At 35.4% G+C, this 13382-nt stretch overlaps 1 protein-coding gene across 1 annotated transcript in view; it reads right to left on the reverse strand.

The window, feature by feature from the left end:
• Window positions 1-773: 773 nt before the first annotated feature.
• The window catches only part of LOC149161090 (protein CLAVATA3 INSENSITIVE RECEPTOR KINASE 2-like), a 94783-nt gene continuing 82174 nt past the window's right edge, over window positions 774-13382 (reverse strand). Inside the window, exon 2 of the mRNA XM_089435480.1 lies at window positions 774-1568. Coding sequence (XP_089291606.1) covers window positions 946-1568 — 623 coding nt within the window. The 3' untranslated portion in view covers window positions 774-945. The remainder of the gene's footprint in view (window positions 1569-13382) is intronic.

Here is a 13382-nt window from a genome sequence, read left to right on the forward strand (position 1 = left end):
ACAATGGACATATATATCCATTTCCATTTCACTAATAAGCAAAGACTAAGGAAGAGAAAAGTGCATTGCCATGTATAAATCACATTTTATTGAGCATGGATTAGGGTAAAGCAAAGCACATAGCAAAAATAAGGAAGAATCCATATTAAGTAAAGATTAATAAGGAAGAACAAATCACATAGCTATCCATTTTGATTTCAATGTGAGCTGAGACTAATAAGTTAGAACAAAGCAGGTAGCTATCAATTTCCATTTCACTCATAAGCATAAAAGTAACAAAGAAAAAAGCACTTAGGTAGTATTTTGCATTTCATGTCACATTTGAGGAGAGAATAAGGAAAAAGATTCAATAATTACACATTAATTCCACACTAAAGAAGAGAAAAACACTTATCTATCTATTCCATTTCAGCAATGAACAAAAATTAAGAAACAACAAAACACATAAATATCCATTCCCATTTCACAAATAAACAAAGAAAAAAAAAAAGCATTGCCATCTATAAATCACATTCCTCCAAAATTTTAATGTTCTAAAATTTCCAACATTCCTTTAAAAAAATCTTTCAAATTTTTTCAATATATTTAAACATAAGTCACAGAGATCTTTCTCATATATATATATATATATATAAATTTAGTAACACTTTGTATCCTAATATATACACAAAACAAAAACAAATCACATGATTATTCAGTCCCATTTCACAGATCGTGAAATTTTACATGTTCAAAATAAAATCTTCACCTATACAAAATAGTTTAGGTTGAAAATACAGTAATGCCATGTCTGGATATGTTTACTGTATAGGTCAAAGCCTATATTTTCAAATTGTATCCTATTCATGAGTCAGTTTACATTAGCAAATAACTGCTAAAAACGAAATTACTGATTTAAGAATAAAATTATAAAAAATTAATAATAAATATTAAAAATAAAAAAAATTATGCATTTCTAATTATATCCATCAGATTCACGACCCCTGCCATTGAGGGTCTGTTACCTCTCTCACTTTCTAAGCAGAGATTAGCAATTCCGATCATTTCATGCAGTTCGTTCCTGTTATTGCGGTCGGGCAAACTTTGATCAACAATTCTCATGATGTTGTTCGTGTCTCTACTCAAACGATCTGTGCGAGTGCGATTTACCAGAGCCTCTGTTCCAATTATTGCTCTTGAACCTGTTATAAGTTCCAGCAATAGCACTCCAAAGCTATACACATCACTCTTCGCTGAACACCTGCCTGCACTGAAGTATTGCGGATCCATGTATCCAGGAGTCCCACAAGGAGTGGTGCCTGTAGATCGGTTGTTTTTTGGGCCCAACATTGCTATACCAAAATCAGCCAATTTAGCAGAGAAATCATTCTCCAGCAGGACATTTTTTGACTTGACGTCTCTGTGAATTATCTGTGCTTGTTCATGAAGATGTCTCAATGCCTCAGCAACCTGACGCGCTATCTCCTTACGAGCAGCCCAAGATAGTGGACCTGCGACACCCTGGTTCTCGTGCAGACGACTAAACAAGGTCCCATTGGCAACGTATTCAAAGACAATCATTTGGTCACCTGCAAATGCGTTATCCATAGAATTGTTAAAAGTACATTCAAAGCCGCCACTCAAGTGGGTTTAATAGTTAAGAGCATGCAAATAAGTTATTGATAGAATTGTTAAAAGAATATAGAAAGTCATAATATATATATATATATAGTTTGAATGGCTTTAATGGTTAAGAGTATGTGTTCTTGTTTTGGTAGAAATGGTTGTCGGAAGTGAGTCCTTGTCCCACAAACAAGAGGTCTCATACATCAATTTGACGTTAGGTTAGCTATGACTTTAAAATTAGATAATAATACGGGCATTTTAAATATTGAATATGAGATTGGAGTATAAGATTGTGGAAAAGTGGCTGGAAAGAGCATTAAAAGCAGTATAATTTGTCGAGGGCAACTAGACGTGGAACCCTGTTGAATGATTAGAATTATAAAGACCATGGTCTGGTCAATAACCGTGGAGTTTCAATACAGAGTAGTGTCCCCACAATTTTGGCTTGAAATTAGTGGAAATTCAGATAGAAATTTTGAGATGATTTTGTTAAAATTCAGATGCAAATTTTGAGAAATCGAACTAGCTGCTAAATCTATTTTGCTTTTAAAAATATATTTAAACACGGGTATAATTAAATTAAAAATAAAAAAATAACCCTCAGACAAGACCGTTTCAACGATAGTTAATGTGAGCATCATTTACTGAACGCCCCCACCGAAACATGGGAGATTATCCAAATTTACTGGATAAACGATGCATCATCGAGGAATTCATTAGGAAAAGCCAGGAGTGCAAAAGAGACGATAAAAAGAATCATAAAACAGCCGCACCAAGTAATTAGTTAAGAATGCAAAAGAGACCATAATTTAACAGTTGAAGTCACCAGTATACCATCCGTGAGAATTGTCTAAACATGCGAGTAATCTGCTAATTGAACCATTTTTGTATCGAAATCTAAATGTTTAAATAAATTTCTATAAGTTCATCTTCTTAATATAATGTGAATTTAATGTTCCACAAAACCAAAGCGCTTTACAGTAATTTTGTACTCTTATGTTACAATTATTTATTCCATATACTAAAAATATTAAAAGCTTATTCAATATACTAAAATATATTAAAAACTTACTTAATTAAAGCACATTTAATATACAGAATGGAAGGAAAAATGACTCCCAAAAACAACCACTTTAAAAGATTAAAGACTTTCAACGACTGTAATGCGTAATGTGTGGGTTAATTTAAGTGATGAAAAGGTTTATTTGGTAATTTTATGGTATAACATATATTTATCAGTATTAAATATTTTTAATTATTTTTTATTTTTTTAAATTTAAATATAAGTAGGAATCAAAATTTATTTCATTTTTGAATCTTTTTATTATGAAATTTTTGGTCAGTTTTATTATTTATGGAAAGATTTTAGTGGTTTATTGAAAATTTACATAAGGTACAAAAAGTAGAGATATATATTGTCTTAGATTTTAGTGGTTTATTGAAGATTTATATATGGTACAAAAAGTAGAGATATATATTGTCTTATTTTTTTGTGAGATGTTTTATTTCTTTCAAAAAGAAAATTAGTAAAGGGAATTTCTTACTCTCCTTTTTCACCCACCATATATATATATATATATATATATATATATATATTAACAACTTTTTCATTTTATTAATAATTTTTTTGTTGAAATTTTATGGCAAGTGCAGCAAATTCTTGTTTTCATAATTACTTCCTAATGATTCTCAACCAACATTTCTAATGCCACTCATATTATTGAATAATTACACACATAAAATCTCAATAATTAAAATCTCAACAATAAATGCAGTAGAAAAAATAAAGATCAAAGAAAGACAACCATGCGCAATAGAGACAATATTTTTACCCTAGGAAACCCAACATGGGGAGAAAAACCCAACAATCTTTTCTTAAGAATAAATTGTCTATTAGCAAGCTTACAAATCAAAAATTTGTCTAGAAATTAGTGCTAATATACAAGTCAAAATACTAGTCAAACCTAGCCAAACATTTGTGGGTCAATGCTGGTCAAACTAGTCAAACACTCCAAAGTAAATGATGGTTAAACTGCCAAACTTTGCAATCCACTTGGCCTAGTTAGACTTGGTCCTCTAGTCAACCCGGACCTACAGTGAAATCCACACATGCAGTTGTGGTCAAACCCACACATGCGACCTCTAAAACTCGGTCAAATAGCTCAGTGAAATCTCAATCATGTTTGATCGAGATAGCTTAGTCAACTCTTAGTCAAATTCAGTCAACTCATTCAAACGTGCAACCTTAAGAAGAACTAAAACAATGATGAAGATGATTCTCCAAAACAGGTTTCTCCTTAGTTGAAAATTTCTCCTCCACTATAAAAGGTCAATTGAGCTTGCTATGTTGATTATTTTCCTCTCACATGCTTGTCTATTTATATAGAGCTCTAATGTTTAGTGCAGACCCATTAAGGTAGCTCCTCATCACAAGAAACCCCTTCAATAACGGAGCCTACATCACAACTCAACATTAGACTAGAATAGTTTACCTCACAGTTGGGTGAAAAACCCCATTCAATAAACAATTCAAACCCACTCTATAAAAAATAGATCACTCCAATCCATCTCGGAGCACAATGTGAGCATCGTGCGCCATTCTCCCCTAGCCAAATTAGCATGGCCTAATGGGAGAAAGAATGTCTTTGGACCATTCACCCCTAACCAAATGAGCATGGTCCCATGGGTGAATGTATCATTCTCCCCTAGTCAAATCAGAATGACCCCGTTGGAGAATGTTTACCCGATGCTACAAAAACATCAACGCTCCCTCTCAGCAAGGGAGACATTATGCTTCATGCCAAGCTTGTCTCTAAAGTATACAAACTTCCCCCTAGGAAGAGGCTTGGTGGGAATGTCTACAATCTACTTGTTTGTGGATATGTATTAGAGTGTTATGAAACCAGCTCACAAAAAGATAGAAAAGATAGATAAATGCCTTAGAAATAAGCCTCTTCGAGGGGGCAACCTCCTTTACTTTACATAAATGAACAATTCTTGGATGATACAAATGAAAATACCTCCTTTCTATATATAGGAGTCTAAGGGGTCATAATAATCAAAGCTAACATAACAATAATAATGTAAGGGCACAATAATAACAATAGTGGGCTTCTATGGGGCACAATAATAACAATATGGGGACTACATGGGCACAACAATATAATAAGGGGGTTGTACTAATAACAATAAGGGGTTACACTAGTAGTATAGGGACCTAACATGCCCCTCTCCTTCAAAAAGTGTTGTCCTCAACGCTTGAGTAGTTCTTGATGCTTCTGTATAAAATTCTCATCCTTCCATGTGGAATCTTCAGCAGGTAAGTTCTTCCACTTGATGAGATACTCTGAAATTGATTGATTTCGTAGTTGTCAACTTCTCGGTTCTGTGAATGCTTCAGGTTCCAATATGATTTTTCCTTCCTTGTCAAGTTCTGGCAATATTGTTGGAACTGGGATCTTCAGAAACTTTTGAATGAGTTCCCACCCTGCTTCGCCATTCTTCCATTCATCCCTTGCTTTGTTTATCAAATTTGGTTGGATAATTATACCAACCTCTACCATTTATGCAACCATATGTTCAATTTCACTCCTTTGGGCATATGGATATCTATAAGCCCTAATGTTTGGAGGAACATTTCCTAGAATCAAATGAATATCATGATCATGATCATGAATACGTGGGAGACCTTTGGGAGCCTCAAATACCTTGGAATGATTGTCCAAGACTTTTTGGAGATCTAGAGAAATAAATGATTTCAATGCAGGAACCATTAGCAAACATAATTGTTCAATTACGCCTCGTTGTTCTTTCTTTAAAAGCTTTGTCATTCTGTTAGAGCTGATTATCTTTCTTGGTTTCCCTGTGATACCCCTTAATTCAACTTCCTTTCCTTCGGAAGAAAATTTCATGAAAAGTTCTTAAAAATTAAAAGCTATTGTACCCAAGGATTGTAGCCATTGGACTCCTAGTACAACATCAGCACCACCCATTGGAATGGAAAGCATTAGGCTATTCAATACATATTCTCCCATGGATAGCTTGATATTATGGAACTTTCCAGAGCAATTTATGGTTCCTCCACTTAAAACCGTCACTTGACACTCTAGTGTTGGATATAGGAAGCAATTCAATTCCTTGGCTATCTTACAATGAATAAAATTATGGGTACTACCTGAATCAATCAACACTATTACCTTTTTCTTCTTGATATGTCCTTCTATATTTATAGTTTGAGGAGTGGTAATTCCAACCAATGCATTACAAGATATGGTCGGATTCATTTCTTCTTTCTCTGGGGTTGGTTCCTGGTGAGTATCATTTTCTTTTGATGTTTCTTGATACTTTTCTTCCTGATATTTCACTGCTTGAACCTTCTTCTTCTTGATATTTCCTTCTATCTTGAGAGTTTGAGGAGTGGTAATTCCTGCCATTGCAGTACAAGATATGTTCGGATTCATTTGTTCTTTCTCTAGGGTTGGTTCCCAATGTATATCCTCTTCTTTTGACGTTTCTTGATCCTTTTCTTCATTAGGAGGCCTTTCTTGTAGCAGCTTTGTCCCACCTTCCTTCAAACCTTCCATGTCTTTCTTCAAATCTTCCATGCCTTTCTTCCAATATGCTTTCATACCATCGATATCGGCTTCCATGGCATAGATAAAACTATTTATCTTTTGCTTCTCTAGAATATCATTTATCCTTATATTCAATTTTTGAAAGTCCTCAATGTGCTCTTCCATTGAACCCTTTTGTTTGAGATTTATCAATTGGCTAAATAAGGTGTTTCTCTTTGTATCCTCATATTGTGTTATCACTTCCTCCGTGAAAATTGACCACGTGACAAGTGGTTTACCAGAACAAAGCCCATTATACCATAAAAATTGATTCGCTTCTAAATAGTTAGATGCAATATGTACCTTTTGTAAAAGTGGTACACCATGTTGATCAAAATATTTCTCCATCTATAGTATCCAATTTACCGGATCCTTTCCATCAAACTTCCTCATCTCGCTTTTTCTTGATTTTAGGAGCTCGATCTTGAAACGACTGTAACTCTGTAATTTCATATCTTTAAGTTCTGAAATTTCGGCCTGTAATATCCCTCTGAGTCCTCTTTCTAACTCCACAAGTCTGATCGCAATTGGATTCCTGAAGAAATATTTATTCCCAATATCCCACGATGACCTAATTATAGACTAGTTCAGTAGAGTGAACTTGTACGACGTGCCACGTGTCACTGTTTTAACCTTAGGTTTTGAAAACTATACTGAAACAAAATACATTCCATCCTCTTTCTGTAACTTCTTACGAAATTTCAATCTGATGCTCAGAGAGAAAGTTATGACGATTTTCCCAAGGTCACTTGTTTAGGATGTAATTCAAGAGTCTGCAAAAACCCTAACTTCCTCATATCATATATCAAAAAATATAGCGATCCAAGATCTAAAATTCGGAATCCTAGTTCAGACTGATTTCTTCACAAATGGGTTTTAGTTTTAGCTTCTGAAACTTCGTAGCGAAAAAGTTACAGCAAAAATTCCACGATGACCTGTTTTAGATGAAATTCTGGAGCTTGCAAAGACCCTAACTTCCTCAGATCATATATCCGAAAATATAGTGAGTCAAGATCTAAAATTTGGACCCGCGGTTCAGTGCGATTTCGTCTCAAATGGATTTTTTTTTAGCTTCTGAAACATCGCAGAAAAAAATTTATAGCGATAATGTCATGATGCCCTGTTTGGAGTAGCAAAACCCTAGAATCCAAAGCTCTGATACCAAATGTTATGAAACCAGCTCACAGAAAGATAGAAAAGATAGATAAACGCCTTAGAAATAAGCCTCTTCGAGGGGGCAACCTCCTTTACTTTACACAAATGAACAATTATTGGATGATACAAATGACAAGACCTCCTTTCTATATATAGGAGTCTAAGGGGTCATAATATAATCAGAGCCGACATAACAATAATAATATAAGGGCACAAAAATAACAATAGTGGGCTTCTATGGGGCACAATAATAACAATATGGGTACTACATGGGCACAAAAATATAATAAGGGGGTTGCACTAATAATAATAAGGGGTTACACTAGTAGTATAGGGACCTAACATGCTTGTCTATTTATATAGAGCTCTAATGTTTAGTGCAGACCCATTAAGGTAGCTCCTCATCACAAGAAACCCCTTCAATAACAGAGCCTACATCACAACTCAACATTAGACTAGAATATTTTACCTCAAAGATGGGTGAAAAACCCCATTCAATAAACAATTCAAACCCACTCTATAAAAAATAGATCACTCCAATCCATCTCGGAGCACAATGTGAGCATTGTGCGCCAATCTCCCCTAGCCAAATCAGCATGGCCTCATGGGAGAAAGAATGTCTTTGGACCATTCACCCCTAACCAAATGAGCATGGCCCATGGGTGAATGTATCATTCTCCCCTAGTCAAATCAGCATGACCCCGTTGAAGAATGTTTGCCCGATGCTACAAAAACATCAATGCTCCCTCTCAGCAAGGGAGACATTATGCTTCATGCCAAGCTTGTATATAAAGTATACAAACTTCCCCCTAGGAAGAGGCCTGGTGGGAATGTCTGCAATCTACTCGTTTGTGGATATGTACTAGAGATTCATTGCTCCCTTCTGCGCAATGCCTCGAACGAAGTGATATATGATCTCAATGTGATTCAACCTGTCATGAAAAAATAGATTCTCCAAAATCTTGACACAAATTTGATTATCACAATATATCAAGGTCATATCTAGCACCTAATCAAAGAGCCCTACAAGAAACTTTTGAACACTACTTCTTGACTTGCGGAAATGACTATGATATACTTTGCTTCTGTTGTACTGAGTGTGACATAATTTTTCTTCCTACTAAACTAGGATATCATGGTTGATCCCAAGTTAAGGTAGCACCCCAAGGTGATATTTCTGTCCACTACACTCTCAACCCAATCAAAATCAATATATCCCTGCAGCCTCACTTCACCACCAGAGACATATCTCATACCATATAGGTACCTCAACACATGCTTCGATACAACCCAATGTACATACCTCAGCTCAACCATAAACTAGCTCAGGGTGTTCACTGCAAAACAAATATTTGGCCTGGTGTTAACCAAGTACATCAAGGATGCAATCAACTTTCTGTACATTATGGGATCCACCAAATCTGAATCTGAAGTGGAATCACTCAACTTATTCAGATTTGTCTCTATGGGTGTATCCATGGACTTTTAGTCCATCATATCGAATCTCCTCAAGATCTAAATTCTATACTTTTCTTGTCCTATAAAGATCTCACCAAGTCTCTGCCACACCTCCAATCCCAAGAAATAATGCATCAAAACCAAGATCCTTCATCTCGTGTTGAAAATGTAGCAAGGAATGGTTTGTTTGACTTGTGCCTTAGTCAAAGATGTTAATTCAAATTCAATCTCATAGTTGCTTGAGTTAGCTTTCAGTTAACATGTGTGATGTGGCCTATCACTGAGTTATTGTCAGTTAATTTGAGTTAGATGGATTTCAGTGAGTTGTGTACTAGTTGATGGCTAAAATTAGTTATTTAGTGGATTTAACTCTAGTGTTTGTCAATTAACTGATCTCTAGTTCTAGAATAGAGATATTTTTTATTTTAGATGAGTAGTGTACTTTTAGTTAACTCATCTTACTCTCAGTTAACTAGTTGAAAAATTAACCCTAGTGGGTCATGTAATTTGAATTTCCTATTTAGATTGAATGAAGGCATAAATTGTATTTATTATGGTACATAGGTTTTTGTGTGTAGAGATTGAGAAGCAAATAGAGCAATTCTTGTTATGCAACTAGATCACAAACAAAATAAAAAATAGATCGATGACTTGAAAATTGGCCTCTTCGAGGGAGAAACCTCCTTTACATCACATAAATGAACAATTCTGGGATGATACAAATGACAAGACCTCCTTGATATATAGAGGAGTCTAAGGAGTCACAATATAATCTGAGCCTACATAAAAATAATAATATAAGGGCACAACAATAACAATAGTGGGTTTCTATGGGGCACAATAATAACAATAATGGGGCCACACTAGTATTATAGGGACCTAAAGTGCCCCTCGCCTTCAAAAAAAGTGTTTTGTCTTAAGGTAATGTTTCGATTAGGATGATATTTAGGTTAATGTTAATAATATTTATTATAATATTATCTAATATTAATAATCTAAATTAACATTATCAGTAAGTGACCATCAAACTTCCTCATATATATCTTTGGAATGTGGTCTTAAACCCAACATTGGAGTCTCTAAAATCATAATTCATATTCCTTTTTTCCTCATCATGATTTTCATGGATTACCTTGTCACCACTCAGAAGTCTTTCTTCTAGAAACTTTTCCAAACCTTCCTTCAACCCTTCTATATTGACATTCATCATTGCTTCCATGTATCTTTTAAACCATCATTCAAAACTCTGATTTCCCTTTTTATACCATCTATCTTAACATTCATCATAGATTCCAATTCATTTTTGTTACTTTTTGCAAGAGCGAAATTTGTTGCACTTGGTCTCCTAATTTTGACATATCATGTTGCATTGCTTCCTCTTCTTCATGTGTCATAGTAGAGCTTTGTGGTTGCTTACTAGGTATATCCATTTTTTTTAGACATTATGGAATCAAACAACGATATCTATGCTTCGCTATTCCCTTTGAATCACTTCAAACTTATTTTATGCAAAATTTAAAAAACAATACACACATTTTTCTTTCTTTTAGGAGCTTAATCTTGAAATTGTTATATCTTTGCAATTTCGACTTCCAAAGGTCTAAAATTTTGTGCTTTGATAGTCCTCTAAGTATTCTTTCTAATTCCGCAAGTCCGACCAAGATTGGATTCTTCAAGATAAAATTATGTCAAATCTCCCATGATGCCTTAATTATGGACAGGTTCAGTAAAACGAAATTGTACGAGATTCCAAATGTCATTGTTTCAGCATTCAGCCCTGAAATTGATACAAAAGAAACTAGAGTTTGTTGTCTTTTGGTCACTTTTTATGAAATTTAAATCCAATATCCGATGAGAAAGTTATGATGATTTTCCCTAGGTTACCTGTTTGAGACTGGATTCTGGAGCTTGCAAAAACCCTAACTTCCTCAGACCATATCTATGAAAATATAGTGCACTAAGATCTGAAATTTCTACATGAATCTCACCACAATTTCAGTTCGTTGTGGTTGAAATTTTAGCATCTGAAGCTTCGTAGAAAATAAATTATAGTGAAAAATCCAAGATGCCTTGTTTGAAGAAGCAAAATCCTAGAATCCAAAGCTTTGATACCAAATGTTATGCAACCAGATCATAAACAGGAGAAAAAATAGATCGATGAATTAGCCTCTTTGAGGGGGAAATCTCATTTACATCTCATAAATGAACAATTCTTGGATGATACAAATGACAATACCTACTTGATATATATAGGAGTCTAAGGGGGCACAATATAATCTGAGCCTACATAACAATAATAATGTAAAGGCACAACAATAACAATAAGGGGGCTACACTATTATTATAAGGACCTAACAATTCTCTTGGGAATTGTGCAAGGAAACAGGAGAAATTCCTATTTTTTAGGGGCTAAATTCCACAAGAAAATAGGAGCTTCCTTGCAGGTTTATTTGGCTGTGTTGGGCAATTCTTGAGAGGAGTTCATCAGTGTCGCAGGGGCTTCTAATTAAATCAGATTCTTTGTAATTGATCATATTTCTCAATTGATAATACAAGCAAGAATGGTTTTTCCCACTTGGATTCCCTAGATAAATTTCTATGTGTGATTGTGTTTCTATTCATTGTTTTTTTCACGGAATTTTGGTAGAGAAATCCTATGTCTTTTGCATATCAGTTTGCTCCCATTAACAGTTGCAATATTTCAAGAATTTTCTACATGGTATCAGAGCTAAAAAAAAGATAGAAATTGAGTTCCTTGATCATATTCAAAGTGCATTGAAGGGAGCATCAGTTGGTGCAGTAATTCTACAAGTGTAGGAATCATGTTAGTCTATGGTTTGAGGATAGAACATGCCCTAGAAGGGACATCGAATTTATCTGCACATAATGAAAAAATGGAGGTTGTGTTAGGTGATAATGGGGTTTTGAAATACATCAAGACTGATATTCCTAAACCTCATGCATCACATGCACAACAACTGACTCAATGGAGGAAGGACAATGTCAAAGCTAGGAGCATGATCCTATAAGAAGTTAGAGACCATATTATTCCAGATTTTCATGGGAAGGTAGAAGGCCCTTACTGATCTGTTTGAGAGTATTAGTGATGCTAGAAAACTCACTTTGAAGGAAAAAATGAGGAACATTTGAATGGGAAAAATTGAGTCCATTGTTGCATATCTATCCAGGTTTGCTCAAGTGAGGGATGAACTTGGAGGTGTTGGAGAGATAGTTCCACTAGTAGATATTGTGAGCCTTGCTCTTCATGGACTTCCTAAATCCTAACATGGTTTCCAATATGTAGTGAATGGTAGAGATAAGCTCCCTAATTGAGAGAGATTGTGATCAGATCTTGTGCAGGAAGAGATAAGGAGGAACACAAGGGATGAAGTCTCATTTGGTATGGAAGATGAGGAGAACCTTGCTTTAGCTAGAAAAGAGAAGAAATCCAAGGGTGAGAAGGCCCGAGGTAAAACCAAGTCTAATCAGAATGGAGGCAAGGAAAAGAAGGATCTTAGAAAGATCAATTGTTTTCATATGATGCAGCAGCAGCATGAGAAGCAATATTTTTTGAGTTCGAATTGGATTTCTCTTTGATATCTTGCATGGAAAGCTCAATTCGAGGCAGAGTGTGGTACATTGACTCAGGGGGTTCATTCCACATGACAGGGAACAAAGATCTCTTCAATAGTTTGGAGGAGAAAGACATGCAATTCCATATCGAGCATGGAGATGATGGTAGATACTTGACCAAAGGAGTTGGTACAGTGACCTTTAATAGGGAGTTCAATTCCCTTCTCCATCTCAAGAATGTGATGTATGTCCCAATATTGAATAAAAACATTATCTTAGTAGCAACCATTGAAGACAAAGGGTATGATGTTGTATTCAACACAAGGAAGGCCTATCTCAAGCATTCTGCTTCAGGACAGGTCAAGCAGATTGGTGATAGGATCGTGAGCGTCTACAAATTGGAGGTCAATGCATTTGTAGCCTTGGGCAGCAAGGCAGAGACTTCCCAAAGTAGAGATGTCATGGTTGAGCGAGAGCAAGATAGAGATCTCAAGATGGAGCCTCGGCCAGTATCTCAGTTTCAGTCTAAGCTAGTGGGTAGTTGGGATGACTAGTAGGATGATGACAAGGACCATAGCCCTAGACGAGTGGAGAAAACCACTCAGTTAGAGACTTCCAGTATAGGGAGATTTCGAGGCAAGTGGTAAAATTATTTGGTTAAGGGAGATCATAAGAGAGTTGAGTCTCCCAACACCAAGAAGTAGACACCTAGATACACAGGGTACATTGATCCAGGTGGATATTGGTGGCCACCCACCAAGTTCACTTGGACCCCCACCATTGTTTCTTTCAGCTTTTCAATTTCCGTAATTGTAGCACAGTTTACTATTTTTAGCAGTTTTTTGGGTCCTGAACTTCCGGAGCCGTTTTGAGGCCCTAAATAATGTTTTTTGGGAAAATTGGGAGCAACATTTCCCAAAGTTGTAGTTCTCGGATAGATCTTTCTAACGATATATTATACGCATCAAACGGAGATCG

This window comes from Pinus tabuliformis, chromosome 5_2 (genome assembly GCF_031772625.1).
Source record: "Pinus tabuliformis cultivar Carrire ecotype Pingquan chromosome 5_2, CPIR1, whole genome shotgun sequence".
Classification (NCBI taxonomy): Eukaryota; Viridiplantae; Streptophyta; class Pinopsida; order Pinales; family Pinaceae; genus Pinus; species Pinus tabuliformis.